The 16,593-nt window shown below is 38.1% G+C and overlaps 1 protein-coding gene across 1 annotated transcript in view; it reads left to right on the forward strand.

The window, feature by feature from the left end:
• EPHA6 (EPH receptor A6) overlaps positions 1-16,593 on the forward strand; it is a gene marked incomplete at both ends in the record, with an annotated part of 364,185 nt that overhangs the window by 261,883 nt on the left and 85,709 nt on the right. Inside the window, 3 exons of the mRNA XM_083855628.1 lie at positions 6,277-6,324; positions 6,755-6,917; positions 15,216-15,324. Of these exons, the coding sequence (XP_083711754.1) occupies positions 6,277-6,324; positions 6,755-6,917; positions 15,216-15,324 (320 nt within the window). The remainder of the gene's footprint in view (positions 1-6,276; positions 6,325-6,754; positions 6,918-15,215; positions 15,325-16,593) is intronic.

A 16,593-nucleotide genomic window follows, 5' to 3' on the forward strand; every position in this document is an offset into this window, starting at 1 on the left:
ATATAATCCAATTAAAATGAAGTTTGTCTGGGGTTTGACCTTTCTATATTTTCTTTATGATTGGTTATCTGTTCTTCCCCTTTTCACGCTGACAGCTTCACTTTATATATGGAGGAAATGGTGAGCTGACTGACAGGCAATCAAAATATAAAATATTGCATGGCCAAACAGGTAAAGGACATGTGAATGTGTCAGCTCCCCAGACTGTTACATCTCAGATTAATCAGGAGAGAGGCCAAGGAGGGAAAGGAGAGGGTTACAGCCTGAAGTGCTGCAGATTTCTCCTCTGAAGCAAACACTTGAGCCATTGGCAATTTTTCTGCTTTTTTGCTGCCACTGTTTTCTATTCAGTTTAGATTGGTCCTCACATCTTCACAATCACTTTTCTAAATTTACTTCAAGTTTGTGGTTCAGCTGAAGACCAGAGATTCAAGAGTTTTTAAGAAGAGCATTTTTTAAGAATCTGAGTGGTATCTTTTAGTTCTCTTATTGTAATTTTTCTTACCACTCTGTTACAGTAAAATTTTACCTAATATCCTGTTGATCAGATTTAGTCAGTAATTAATGTTAGAAGCACTCCTTTGAATCTTTAAGTATTCTCTAAAATCTTCTGCCAGCATTCCTGTTAATTGATGTACTGTAAGTCAAAATAGTTTTCTAGGAGAAAATCACACACGAAATTAGTGAACACAAAGAAGCTTTTAAAGGCAGACACTGAGTGCCACAGGTGTAGTTAATTTTATTGATTTCAGTGTAATTAGTCCTTACCTACAACAATCTGTGTAAGGTGACAAAGGTGCTATGACTAGAGGCAACAGGCGTTCAGAAATTGTATTATGAAAATATTTTATTGTAAAGAAAGAAAATACTTTTTAAGAATTATTGGGAGAAAATTAGTTGTGAAAGGAATAGGCTCTGTAAATCAGAGGCAGTTTCCATAAATTAGAACTGTGGAGACTCTGTTTTTATTGATCACAGAGAGTACAAACTCCACAGTTTGATGTTATTTGTCTTAAATAGATTCTATTTGAACTGATTAATCAATTAATGAGTATACCTAATAATTAACTACTGTATTATTCTAATGGATAGCACAGCATTAAAGCTCAGGTGACTGTGGAGTGCCAGCATATCTGATCCCATGGGAAAAGTAAGGAAAAATTTGGAGATTTCACTGTGCAGTGGACTAGAGCTAAGATCAGTAAAAATTGCTGTCCTCCAGAATCATGGTCATTCCTTTAAAATAATGATGCTTCCTCTGTAGGTCACATTGTGTGTGTTCCTCAGACTGATGTATCTAGTAAAGATGTGACCAAATGGTCTCATAAAAAATTCTTTTTTTATTATTGGTGCTTTCATTTAAACATTTATAGTGCCTGAATCATGAAACTCCAAATCTTCTTTACTTCATTGTGGTACATACTCAGCTTTGACACTGTACTTCTGTATACAGGATAAAAACCTGCTCCCTGTGGTATATAGATTTAATCTCTATTAGTACTTCTTTCAGTTAAATAACAGTGCTCTGAAAAGGCCAGGCAGGATTATGTGGCTTAATACAGAATTTTCATGTTGCAGGACAATAGATATAAACCAGAAAATGTGTTTGCAAACAGCTGATAGTAAATTCAGTTACTCTCCCTGGATTCTTTCTGCACACACACACACTTGAAAGTTGTGGGTACAATAAGTCTCTTTTAGCTGGCAGAAGGTTTGGAAATCCCTTTCCCCAGGGTCAGTTTAAATAGACTTTTGTTACTTGTGACACTGAATGAGCTGAATACCTTCATTGTCTTTCAAAAAAATAAGCCAGGCTAAGAGTGTATAGCTCCCATTATATATTCTAAATCATAGAAATTTGTGTTTCATTATCTTTTTAAATTGCTAAACTAAGGACTGATAGTATTTTTATTAGAGCCATGTCTCTTTTTGCCATTCAATAATGGTGACAAATCTTGTATGCCTGAAATGCCAGAATTTTATCAGTGCTTTACTGGTGAAGTTAATCTTTTAAAGGTTATTTCAGCACTACAAGCAAAATTCTGCATTTCAGCTTTAATTTCTGTTGGTTTTTTGTTTGGTTTTTTTTTTGCACTAAAAGTTTTGAGATATATAATGTTTTTCTCACCTATAACATCAGAATGTAAATCCTTTGATTGCCATAGGAGTCTAAACTGATTAAAGGTCATCACATTTTGGTTAGTATTTATCAATATTTTTTCTCATACAAGTCCACAAAGTCTTCATTTCTGTGCTCTTTTCCTCTGTACTAAGGTGGGGATAAAATTAGAGAGCAATTTGTTCACATGGTGTGGCATGTGAAAGTTTATCTATTTTTTTACAATTGTGTTATTGGGGGAATATCCTTTCTTTTAAGTATATGAGAAAAATGGTACTAATCATTCACAATAATAGAACATCTGGAAATTGCTGCTCTGCTGCACTGCAAAAGCAGAAAGTGTTTTATTAATATTTATCCTCTGATGGTGCTATTCCATTGCATTAGGTTGTCTGGTCTTAGACCATTAGCACCATTGTGCCTTCCACTCAGCCAGTCTGTTTCTTTAGGTATAAAAAAATGCCTTATCTATAAAGCCAAGTATAAAATTAGGATAGATGCAGATTCAGATAAGCAGAGGTGGCTGCAGGAAAGAATTTGATTCTGTAAGGTTTTCCTGTTCACGCACAGAGCAAACTGTCATGGATTTGTGAATGCTGTCCCTCATAATCAGAACTGAATCCATTTACAAGAAGAATCACACAAACAATAAGAAAAATACAATTTCCTTAGAAACAGAGATAGCATTTTCAAAGTTCATAATATAGTTCTGTTTAACTTGGATAGGTAGTCACAGACTTAGTATTACGTTGTGTGAAAACATTGGCATAGCTTGCATTAGATTATATTTATGTTTTAATTACAGATTTTCACCAAGATAATTTTGCAGTAGGCTGTGGAAGAGGTCTTATGAATTTCCTCATATCAGATTGTGTCTCATAGTTCTATGAGTATATTATATTAGATAGACTCCTTTAACTCATGTTTAACCCCTCAGCCCCTGTGCTCTCAGAACTGCTTCTTCTGGGTCCTTTGCCATCTTGAGATCACAAATGCTGCTCTCATACTGATGTAAAGGTCAGAGCATTTCTTGTGTCCCCTTTCTTCTTGTGAACACTGAACCATACACAGTGGCCAGCTGTATATTACTTCTTATGTGCCATGGGAGGTACACCCATATCAGTTAAACTTATGTTTTATTTTACAGATTTTGTAGTAGCCCTCTACAGTTATCAAGTACAGAATAAATGTGGTCCTTGGCTTTTTCCATTGATCCTGGCCCTGTCACTGTCTAGATCAGAAATCCATCACAAGAGATAGATCTTTCTAGCACACAAAATCGTGCTTCCTTTGACGGAAACTAGGGTGCAGGATAAGTGGGTTGATATATATCTATATTTTGCCACAACATGAAAGCAGGATCTGAGAAAAGTATGCACTAACATCCAGGAAGTACATTTAAGTCCTTCAGTTTAAAATTGATTTTTTGAACACAGAATCCCTGCAAAAGTGAGTGTATGTGGTCTATAGCAAGAATAGTACAAAGCATCCCATACTTCTGTGCAGACTAGAATTGTTGGGGTTTTTTTTTTTTTTGGTTCTGAGTTCATCTTCAGTCTTCCTGGGAAAGATCGTGGCAGGAGTGGCCATTCTTGAGAGCCACCTCCAGGCATCTCTGTGGAAAGCTCTGGCAGATCAATTGTCAAGAGAATGGAATAATGACAAAGCATCTACTCTTTGGAGAATTTTCTTGTGTATGAATCCAGTCCTAAAAGGCTGAATTCTTTGTGCAAAACATTCCAGCCCTGGGAGGTTTCTGGCTATGAATCATTTTGTCTTGAGTTTGAGCAACTTTTTCCTCAAGCTCCTGAAGCTTGTTCTCAAACCAAGGTGACAGGTTCCCTTTCCACTGTTTCACGTGCAGTAACAAATCTTGCCCCCTTCCCCATATGACAGCACTATTACTTTTAAGGTTTTGTACTCCCAGACATCATTTTTCAGTCTGTGGGATGGATGGCATGAGAGGCTGCAGAAGGAAAGGAGAGGGAAGGACATGGAGAAGGGACCTGTCAGGGGTTCCTGCAGGCAACCCCAGGCAGGTGGTGAGGAAGCAATGAGCCAGAGAACCCCTGGAGGTGGCCAAAACACCTTCCAGAAGAGACAGACAGTGATGGCTGCCCCTCAGGAGGTTGCTGTTCATCCCAGAGGGACCCATTTTGTTGATTAAATGTTACCATCACACATCACAAATGTTACCCTTGTCATGCTTATTGTCTTTGGCCAACTACAAATAATGAATTGTATTTGCTGCCTGCCTGTCCACACCCCTGGCCATGGAGCCAGTGTATCCCAAACGTGTTTTACACAAGCAGCAGTTAGCCTGTAATAACAGAATAGCTATAGCTCAGATTGTTTCTTTTTCCAAAATCATTCCCACTTTTTGCTGCCGCTGGCCTTGTTCTGCAGGCTTCAGGGAGTAAATCTTGTCACCGGATCTTGGGGAATCTCCACTGATTTTTTGACAAAATTTCCATTTCCATCCTCTTCTTAAAGACCCTAATTTTTTTTACAATCCATCAGGTTTTTTGCAATCTCTCCAGCAGATCAGAAGAAGCAGAACATTGTTAAATGCCAGGACTTGATTTCAAGCAGTAAGGTAGTCTAGGGAAAAGAAACAGCTTACAACTCTCATATTGTACATTGAAATCCCTTGGGTGCTGGTCTCTTCCTTAGCTTACAGACTCTAAATAAAAATTTCCAGAGCATTCCAGAGTATAAAATCACTGCCCATCTATGGGCCATGACAGAGCACTTTGAATCATACTAATACCTGTATAAAACAAGCACTTGCTGTTTACATAATTTGCAGTGCAGATTTCCAAGATCTTTCCTTCACTAGAAGCTCAATCAGAAAAAAAAAAAAAGCTCCTACCACTCAAACAAGTAGGCTTTCTGTCAGAAGAAAACAAGTATTTTCTGAAATGCATCAAAGTATGTCTAAAATCTGCTAACCTGTTCAAAGTGAAGATACCACATTTCGAGTAATTGGGAAAAGTCTTATACTTAAAGAAGTAATTAGATGGTGTGTTAATTATAGTCTCTATCCATAAGATTACATGAACATTTTATCCTACTATTTCAATTTAAATACGCACTCCTCACAGCTTCAAATTTTGATAACAGACTGTAGAAAAAAAATCAATACTTCCTCTAATTGTAGTTTCTCAAGTTATTTCCACTGCTTGAAGCGCAAGTTAAATGCAGTTATTTTTAATATTGATCACTGTTGCCTTCCCCCTGCTCCTTCCCTTAACAGAATCATTAGGTTGCTTCTGTGTGTTTGTTTTTTAATCTAGTTTTCTCAGCCATCTCCCTGTATTCCTACTGAGGGGATAGTGATCCACCTGCTGCCGTGTGCTAATGTGTTTTGTTACACATGGCTGAAGTTAACTCAGTGTGTTTTATAAAAAATGTTTGTTTTATATAAAAAGTGCATGTATATTACTGAGAAGAGGTTAAAAGTCCAACAGAATCTGACTGAAACCTAATCCTCTCCTGCTTATATCTTTTCTGTGAACTAGATTTCCTTCTGAACAGGCTGGAAGCATCCTTTGAATAACTTACACCTGCTCTAATGTAACTGTGGGGTATAATCAACCTGTATGGTGCCCTGTAGGTGTCACAGTTGGACTGTTAAGCACATGCCAAGGACATTCCTGCTCAATTTGGAGACAAATCCTGCCCTAAGGGAGCAAACCTCACCTTAAGGCAGCACATATTACAGATTACTGGTTTATCAAGTAGCTAATGACAGGGAATAAGTGTTCTTCTTCCAAGTCATCCTGTCATGTAAAAGTGTCATCCAAGACCTGTCTAGCAAAGCAGCACTCAGTTAAAGCACAGAAATTGATGCTTCTGGTCTCCATACTAGAGCAGCTGGTCTGCAGTGGTAATTCCCAGAGACCATAATTCTCAGGGGTCTCTGTGAGACTTGGGAATTCTCAGCAGCTGCCTGGGATCAACTACCAGGAGACTAAAAGGGGACTGTTGCACAGAATATTTCTCCTTAAAGAGTTTCAAAATGAATCCCATGTATGCCTACCTTACAACTATCTGCAAAGAGACATTGAGCCTCAGCAGCAGTGAATCAGCTGTACCATGCTGGAAGTTGACAGGCTTTAAAGAAAAAGTTAATTCCTATTTTCTTTTACCCACAGGTCTACCCACGGATAGCGCCGGCATTTTGGCACTACCTGCGGGTAGAAGTGAGTAGCGGGTATTTGAATACTCCCACATCTTTATTTTACAGCTTGGTAGTGTTTACTGACCTCCTAGTTTGTCCATTGTGAAAAAAATAATGAGCTGCCATCGTAGTTGCCATTCTTCTGTGAATGTAGTCTTGTACTAATTCATGTTGGTTTGGCTACGGTTGGGTTGGTTGCTAACCCGAGTCACAAAACATGTCTGTATGCAAGGTTAAAGACAAAAAAAACTGGAATCTAAAAGTCAAGGCCATATCATACATTCTGACTATAGCACAGAACCAAAGTACAGAAATCCATACCTGCACCTCCTTTTATAAACACATTTTACACTCATGAGAGGAATCTCATGAATCTTCAGTTCTGTTATATCATTTTTGCAAAGATTGTTCAACTCAACTTGATATCATTTCTTCCCTCTTTTGTCCCTCAGGAGCATGAGCAGCTCAGCTATTCCTCCACAAGGTCCAAGGCTCCAAGTGTTATCGTCACAGGTCTCAAGCCAGCCACCAAGTACATATTTCATATCAGAGTCAGGACGGCAGCAGGATACAGCGGCTATAGCCAGAAGTTTGAATTTGAAACTGGAGATGAAAGTAAGTTTCACTGAAGGGAAAAAAAAAATAAATAAACACAATAGAAGTAGCATCTAATTCTAAACCAGTGAGACATTGGGAGTTTGAATGGCTGAACCCATACCATTTGTTTATCACAAAATGACCAGTGCTATGTGATAGAAAACAAGCCTCGGACTCACAGTTCTGGATTTACAACACATAGCCCAGTGTTGGCCCAATGCTGCAGCTGAAGGAATGTTCGCTTCCATAAAATTTCCTTCTGGGTCCCTTCCAAGCTAAGATGCTCTAGAATTCTCTGATCTTTTCTTTCCCTATATAAGTCCTATAGAAATACCCTTAGCAAGGCTTTCCCTAAGTCCAGCAGCTTCACATAAGCTCCCAGTGCTGGACTCTTCACCCTGTAGTTATCAGTGCTCCCAGGCTCCACAAATAAAAAACTGAAGACTTTTATATGCATTTCCATCAACCAGTAAACCTACTAAATTTGGCATTAAGAAGCAAGAAGCCTTCCTATTCCTACAAAATATTCAAAAAGGCTTCATGTGTGATGTTCACGCTCTGAACAGTTTTATATTTGTCATGTGTTGCCCTCCATGTTCAAAGAGACATAGAAAAAAGGTATTTCATGGATTTGAGAGAAAATTAGTGTAGCAGATGCAGCACTAAAACACTCATTAATTAAATTACTTTAATTAGCCAGTTATGTATACCATGTTTTTCATTAGTGTTTTAGAATTCAAGTTGTTTAAGCTAATGTACAGACTCAAAACTATGTAAGTGCTTCCAAGAGCACCCAGGGATTTGTGTTCCATTTTTATTACTTCTTAACTTCTATTTCAAAAATCAATCAGGGATAGATTTCCAAGTGCTTAATGCCTAATTGGACTTTTTAAAATTTTCTGGGTACTTAAGCCAATTGGTTTGAATAGGAGTTGAGCACTTGGGTGCTTTCAAGAATTTCAGTAGATCTCGTCTGTAGCTTCTGGTTCAATAAATATGAGGCTTAATTCATATAAAAAGAAAATTGTGTCCAAACCTCTGTGAGGTTTCACATTGTGAAAATGTCACTTGCCCATCTAAATCAGGAGGACTGTGGCTCCAGTGACATTTCTCTCATCGGTATTGAGGGAATCTCCTGGGAGTGACATTCCCCTTGCTCCATCCTAACCCCTTCTCTCCTTCTCAGTGCACTGATGCAGCTGGCCCTTGGGCTGCATGGTGAGCTTGATTTTAACATCCTTTTTGAAGTGTAACATCAAAGCTGAACCTGATACCGAAATAAATTGGAAAAATGAATCTTTTTATGATGCCATAAACAGACCTAACACAGCTTATCTCCCAGTAATTCTGATTTCTTTTACTTCTATGTCTAAGCATTTGCTGCCTAAACTAGTACATGGTTTCACATGGCTGAATAAATAGAATACAGCAATGTTATTTCCAGTATTTCAAGATACTAACTAACATCTACACAGAGAGATTTGGGAGAGTTGTGTTGAGATTTAGTCTGCATGGTTCTGTCAGTACCCATAAACGTTAATTTGCCCTTGTTGGCCTGCATCTGTCTTACAAACCAGTCCTAGTCCAACTGTGTAGAAATCTCTCTTCATCATTTACTATTCTGGTAGTGTGTAGCTCAGCTGAAAATTTTCTGATTTTTTTAATATACATTTTTCTCAATTTTTCTGAAATACAGCAAATAATATTAGGCCAAGGCAGAGTATTGCAGCTCCCTCCATCCCTGCTCACTAGAAACAAGTTACTTGGTGAAAATCCCACTTTTTCAATTATGTGTTGTGGAGTTTTAATTGGATTTTAATTAATTCAAAAGTAACATTTTCATGAGAAGGCTGGGAAGAATAGAGTGTTTTAAAAGTGTGTTGTGAACAGAAATGTTATCAACCAGCACTCTCATAAAAGTAACAAAAAATATTGTAACTCATGTCGTTGTTAAAAATCCTCCTTAATTGGCCTTAGTTTGTAACATCTTTCAGCTCTCTGCCAATTGAACATGTTACAGTGGACAAGAATTCCCAGACCATTTGCAGGTAAACAGCCAAAGTTGTTCCATTTACTCTGCTTGAATGTTGACAGAATTTGTTCATAGACAGTGGTAAAGCCAGCAATCAAAAATTAGGTTTTTTCTTTAATAGACTAATTATAGAAGATTAATGATTCATCAGCTGTGAGATGTGTATATCAATGTCCCAAAACATCCTGTCCTTTGGCAGGACAGTGTTCTGCCTTCTCTGATGTACTGGGGGAAACACTACCTGTGTCATTTCAGTTATAAAGGATAAAATAGATACATCATTACCAGGAGCGCTAAAACATTTTGGTGGGATCGCTAAAAGTGCTGCATGAGGGAGAGAGGAGATCAAATCTGCAGCAATAGTGGAAGAAGTTAGTTATTAATGGTGATGTGTTTTTTGGAAAGCACCCTCACTTACTGATCCACAGACTGAGGCAGCTACAGCTTGGGGAGCTCTGTTGTTGAACTCTTCTCCCTGCTGCAAAGGCAAACAAGTGGAGCATCCAGAAGAGTGAGATTTGTATTTTCTTTGTGATAGGAAATGGAGTTACCTAGCATAGTCAGGAAAAAATCTCTTCAAGGAAGCAGAGCTGGACGAATGGATGCTGACAGGCATTTCTCCTCCTTTTAAAGCTCAGAGGCTGCACCTGGGAAATGTGAAACCTTCCCAAAGCACAGCAACCACCACTTGTGACTGTGTTTCTTGTTGCCATTTTATTCAGTCTCTGTTTCAGTACCTTACAGGTAAAACACTCCTAGCAAAGCTGGCAGGTTTTCATACACTCCAGCACACACACAGCTGCCACTGCTGGGGCTTCAAATTGGAGCATAAACCTCACTTGCAGTTCCTGCTTTTATCTGTCAGAATTACCAGCTATCTGAGCCACCACAAAAACACTCTGGTCCTTCCTAACAGAGAATAAAATGTGTTCTGACAATAAAAAAAAAATTGTCCTAGGGCAGAGATGCTTTAATCTCTGACTGTTGCCCTCTATTTTTTTTCCCCCCGTCTCTTCTAACCAGCTGTTTTTGGAATACCTGTTTGGATTGGTTGGTTTTGTTGTTTGGGTTTTTCTTTTAATTAATGATTCAAACTTTTTCTTTTTATTTTCTTTTTTTTTTTTTTTTTTTTCCCAAGAGAAATGGTTTCTTTACATTACCTCAGAGGTCTTTCTGCCCGGAGGAATTTGGAAAATACTGAATAATTTACAGCTTTTAGGCAGTTTTCTTGCCAAAGAAGGGCTTGTTCTAAAACCAAGGGTATTTTCCGTGTCAGCCTTGCCATCATTAGGAAAAAAAAAATCTGGAAGTGGAATGGCTTGCTCTGGAAGGGGCCTAAGGGACACATTTGCATTTATGCAGTGTGGATTTATGCTTGGGCTGAGCAGAGTGATAAATGTGAGCACATGATATTTAATCCAAAAGCAGTGCAGACTTTGTATACTTTAAATTATTAATAATAAAAACCTAAACATTTTAGAAATGCTTATGAAACACCTGATTCGGTGTTTTATAAAATTAAAGACTGTGAAAAAATAATCTGCTGAAACTCCAGTCTTGATGGATCAATAACTTTAATTTCTTTAGTCTCAGATGGTGATTTTTGTGTATTGCCAGAAAATGCTGCTGAGTTTTCATTCTTCTCCCTCTTCCCACATCCACAAAATCTGCCTTTAACTTTTCATCCTCCAATCAGGCTATTTTGGATTTGCCAACAAATATGACTCCATTCTTTCCAGAACTCCAAAGCTCCAGAAAAGAGTCCTGAATGATTGATTCCAGTGCAGGTCCACTACTGGTTTAAGCGCATGCCCTGGATCATGCCATGACAGAGAAGCCATCCCAAGGATTTTTAGAAAATACATTGTATTACCAATGCAAAATGGAGATTTTTGGGGTTTTTTTACAATGTTTTATATTCTGATTATAGTAAATTGAATTCCTTGTTGAAACAAAACAAATTAGATTACATGTATTTCATATTTAGCAACTTCTTGTTGGGTCTCTCCCCACCTCTCCCTTACCCTACTGTTGATTCAGTGTTAGTCAGCACTGGATACCAAAGAATGTCTCATTTTAATATTTAAGTATTTCTTTGCTGTGTTTAATACTTTCAGCCATTGTTTTTCACATTTGATTTTGGTCTGTCTGGTTGCACTACTGTGTGAGTCCAAAAAACCCAGAGACTTCACTTTTCTTCTGCATTTCCTAAACAAGAGCATCATCCTTGTTCAGATCTTGAACTGCCTGCACAGGCTTTCCATTTATCCACTGGCCAGGAAGTGAATGTTAGGGGAAAACATTTGGAAGAAAGCTTTTTAAGCAAGCAGAACCAAAAAGTTTTGCATTCTTATGCTAGTGACAGTCCCTTTGAAGATCACCTTCTCTTTGCCTTCTCATTTCCCCTTTGACTGGGCCCATCAGCTCACTGTACCACAGGAGCTGCACAGGGACTTTTCATTTGTAAAGATGTAAAGACTCCCTAATGACACTTTGTGGTTTTTTTACCTATTGTTCTTAAGCACTGTTGTTTACACTGCCTTGTAAATCCCCCTGACAGCCTGTTCCTGTCTGTTAGAGCTCCCGTGCTCACTGTCCACACTTATCTGTCTTACAGCTGCTCACTGTTATCAGTCTGGCTGTCTTTCTGTCACTTTTTTATCTTTCAGTCTCCTGGAGGGTCTTCTGCCTGATAGATGTCAAATTGAAGTAACCAAGGGATGTAGCTGAGAGACAGAAGTGAGCTGTCATTAGGGCTTCCAGCTCTTTTATACCAAATACACAAACTTGTAAAATGTTTTGAAGAAATTTGCTCAAAAAAAGGGCAGAGCTGAAAGATTCAGCCCCTTGCACTGTAACTAAAACATCTGCAGAGTTTGTTACAGTGTGCTCAGTGAAAAAATGAGGAAGCCTCAGGATATTTCCCTTCAGCCCACAGGGGAGGGAAAAGTGCAGCTCTTCCTCCATACATTTGGATAAAGAACCTAGAGAGAAGATGAGACAGGGCATGGATGTAAAAAGCAGATTGTAGGGGCAGAACTGACACCAGGCTGGATGCAGAAGGGTTTTCTGGGCATGGTGTTAAGCAAGGAAGCTGGAATGATGCAATTAGAAAATTCAAGTATCATTTCAGGCATATAACATGAGTTAAGCATGGAGAACAATGGCAGTGAGGAGTTTATCTGGATTATAAGCTCCTGGGTGCATATATGTAATCCATGATGCAGTTTTAAAATCACTTTGATAATCACATCAGCTGCAGGTAAAATGTGCTTGAAGAGTTTTGCCACCCAAACATTGCAATATACAACTGAAACATCATCCTTTGTCTTAGCTACTCATTTTTTTTAAGTGTTTTCTTTCAGTGTCCAAATGAACTTACTGAGCAGACAGATAGAAAGAATGAGATGTAGTATCAGGCTAAGTCAGTTAGAGGGGTGCTAAGCTCCCTTAGCTCTGCTCATGGTTTATGATAAATTTGAGGTGCCCTGGACAGTGTAGAGACAACAAAATATTGATTTTAGCTATAGAAATGCTGGCCATGTTGTCCAACAAATGAGATTCTGGAAAAAATTCTGTGTACTTCTATGATTAAATGCAGCACTTCCATATGTACACACAGAGGGATGAAATGAGGTTGCAGGAACTTGCTTGACTTTGCAACCTGTCATAGTTATTTTTTAAACTGTTTTTCTGTCTTGCATAATCAAGAAGTTCTGAGGAGAAACACGGGATCATAGACCAATATACACAGCAAAACCAGGAAGTGACAAAAAATATTCAAGAACATGCACAAGAGAAACAATTAAAGCTCTTAGTATTTACAGCTTGAACTTTACCTTAAGAGAAAGCTGGAGAAATAAGAAAAAAGCAGAGAGGTTGAGAGACACATAGAATTTAGAATGGCAAAATGCTGTAAAGATTCTAGGTATTGAGAGTCCCTGATTACCATCTTCTCTCTGCCTAAATGGTTTTTTTGTGGAACCTTTTGCCTGCATGTGATAAGTCTGTGTATGTGGATACTCATGTGCTTAAATATGTATTGTTCACTGTGCTGTGCATTTATTGCTTTTATTGAGAGATCACTTCAAGCAAAATTAAGTATTTCCATCCTTTTTCCTTACCTGCCTCTGTAGTTTTTAACAAATCTACATTTTCCCATTATTCTCGTCTGCCATTTGACATTTTTATCTGACAGGTAAATTACGGTCATCTGGAATTTTCAGGCTTGAAAGCTCCTTGTAGTGATTTAACTACATGAAAAAAAAATCTTAATGTATTCAACTCTGGCCTCAAAAATACAAATAAGAGAAACAGAATTATCACTTTTGAAGTAAGTATGGTCTCAGCTAAAAATCATATTGCTTACAGGCAGAAAGAACTTAAGTCAGTCCGTACATTTGCATCAAGAATTTCCTGAGTTGTTGGCCTTGGCAGTGAATGTTTGTTGAAGAAAATCACGGCTAATTCTTCTGAGCTCGTGGTTTGCTTTCCTCCTGCCAAATTCACTATTTTTGCACATACTTTTTTCTTACTAAAACAAAAGGAGAGCTACAGTTTGTCCTCTCCTTTCCACTGCAGAGATGGGCAAGAAAGACTCCTCTGAAACATTCTCTGTGTACAACTTCAAACCGTGCCTGACTTTAATAATCTTTGCCACATTTAGCACAACTCCCACTAGTCAGAAAATGGTATTCAGCATTTGCATTGTTACTTGTGTGGCATGATGTTTGATATGTTGCATTTTTCCAACCAAACCTGAGCCTGTGGGAGGTAACACAGAGCTGGAATCCACTCCCATAACATCACTAGATATCATTTAACTATTCAGTCAATATTTGTTCCATCATTTATAAGTTATCTGACCACAGGTACTGAATGCCTTGTAATTTACTGCCTGTGCATGCTTCCATCAAATTATTTGGACAGAAACCTAATGGCAGAAATCTAAAAAGTTGGTTTTGCTGAAAATTTGACATAAGCTGCTATGGTTTCTATTTGTTTTGCTACTCTTACAAAGCCAGTTTACACCATGAGTTTTTAAGCCACACACAAATACTGTTCAGAAGCCAAACGCTTTTCTAGGAAGCAGCATTTTATGAGGCTTTGGATAGCAGTGTGTGCATTGCATCGAGCTTCATCAGCTGGAAAGTGAGAGAATATCACCTGCTGAGCTTTCTAGACAGCAGCCTAGGTGGTTTCCCTAAGCTTTTCATCATTTAACGATGCCTAAAGAAAGCTGAAAATTTTGCTTCTTGAACACATTGCAAGTTTACCAAATCAAGGTTGCTTCCCTGATGTAAAAATTATTCCCTTTTCTGTATTTACTCCTGTTTTCAGAAGTCATTGAATACAATTATTTATTCTTCTTTCAAAACAATGTTTTATTTCCCATGGAAATAGTAAGAATTGGGTAAATGTCATGTGGTGTAAATGTTCAAGTGTAACAGAGTTTAACAAATAAAACTTCAGAGTCACAAGACAGGAGACAGAGAAAAAAAAAATGAGCCAAATTCTTTTTCTGCTCGTGAAGTATTTGGACAGTGAGGACCACCTGGACTGTAGGTAGGCAAATTCTCAATGTAAAGATTTAATATTATACACAATAAATTAACTAAATTAGGAAGTGTCCAGTGACTGGATAATTTCAGGTGATCTTTTTTAACTCAACACCCTACAAAAAGCAGAGAGAAAAGCAAGAGGCATAAGAATTGGTTGGGGGTTTTTTGTCAACTGCAGAGTTGCAAATCACCAAAGTGTGTTGTGATAAGCTATATGTATTTTGTGACAGTGAAACTGAACACCAGACATGCTGAAGAATGTGTGAAGCTACACATTAGGTGTGGGGCTTTTGCTTTGCTTCCTCCTGAACCCAGTTTAGTATATTCACATAACCAGCACTGCTGCCGACTTCACTGGGACAGGGGGGTGGAGAGAACTTCTGAATTAGGTGCAGGATTAAGATAAATAAAGATAAGGAAGAAAATACAGTTCTATGTCCAAAATCCTGTCATATTCAAACTTTAGTAATTTGCAAGTATCTGATAGTGACAAATCCTCCTTTTATAAATCTGCAAACACCTTCTCCCCTCCATCCCAGCTGGGACATGGATTGTGGTTTCTCACTTCATAGACACATTTGCATCCAATGCCCTTGCTAAGCCCTGAGGAAACCATTAAACACAAATTGCAACATTTGGCCATTGAAATGATTTCAGCCATTCTGTAAAATCCCTGGGTGATGGATGGAGCATCATCCTCTTCTCTCTGTGCTTCTCTTTCAGCTTCTGATATGGCTGCAGAGCAGGGACAGATACTTGTTATTGCCACTGCTGCTGTTGGTGGATTCACTCTCCTGGTCATCCTCACTTTGTTCTTCCTCATCACTGGCAGGTAATTAAAACACTGTTCTTGTATAGTCCCATCTAAAATTAAGAATTTAAGAATAATATTTAAGTCATTAAACCACATTTACAGAGCTAAAATTAGGAGTAGACACAGTGGAGTATCAGCACTGGTCTTAGGGTTCTTTTGTGAGTGTTGTTTTTCATAAAGACAGTTTGGGGAGATAAGAAATGTGAAATAGGGAAATAGTTTTAGAATATTTTGGAATAGTTTTAGGATATTTTAGAAATAAGTTTCTGGACCTCTTGTCCGCAGAGTGATAATTTAAAAATACAGTATTCCTGCTGCATCCTGAAGGCTCTGACATTACCAGGAAAAAAATATCCCCACAGTGTATTTTACAAAATCTCATAACTGTAAATGGCAAACCTTCAGAAAGCGCACTACTCAGATATCAACAGAGGGTGCTGCACTTTTAGATTTGCAATTACACATGTGTTTTGTTGGTATAGCATTACCTCTAATTTGAATAGAAAGTGAAGTCGTGTCAGTGCAGGCCAGAGGTTTTATTTGCAATACCCCAGCAACTAAATATGGCACTGCAGTAGCTGCCATTATGTGAATTAATGCTCTCTCTGCTAAATAATAAAACCAGTTAAATCTAATGTTCTGATGAAGGTAATGAGAGCAGTTAACCTTCGAACATATGGTGGCCTTAGATAATCTTAGAGGCCAAGTAAGTATTCCTGCAATTACTACAGAAGGTAACAAACAGTAGGATCTTTCAGAAGAGAGAGAGAAGAATTATTTAGACAGAGACAAATTTCCAGAGAAAATGATTGTATGGAATCCATGTGTGAAATCCTGAAACAACTCAAACACTTCCTTTAGAAAAAAAAATCACTAAAATTGGGAAGGAAAAAACATATGGAAAAGGGTTACTTTCTGTGTTTCTTCCTCCTGTTTTCTAATGTTAAGAATATCAGATTCTCTTAGCTTTCTACTGCCTTACTCAATGGGACCATTTCAATTATGTAAGATAGGAATTCATTTTGAAGTGCTGCCTAAATGCACTGATAAGAGCACATTCCACAGAAGACAGAGCAAGAAAATCTTGAATAAATACTTAATTTACTCTAGGACTGGAGGCAAATTTCAGTGTGAAAAAATGGGACTGGTACCCTACGGATGTGCTCTGCTTCACTGTTTAGAATGAACAATTTGATGAGCTGTTGAGTCTCAGGGCTGCTGATGAGCCTATTCAGAGTGGAGAGGCTGGGTTAGATGAGCACCTGCCTCTGCACTTTGCTGGGTGAT

This window comes from Zosterops lateralis (genome assembly GCF_965231275.1).
Source record: "Zosterops lateralis genome assembly, chromosome: 2".
NCBI classification, from domain to species: Eukaryota; Metazoa; Chordata; class Aves; order Passeriformes; family Zosteropidae; genus Zosterops; species Zosterops lateralis.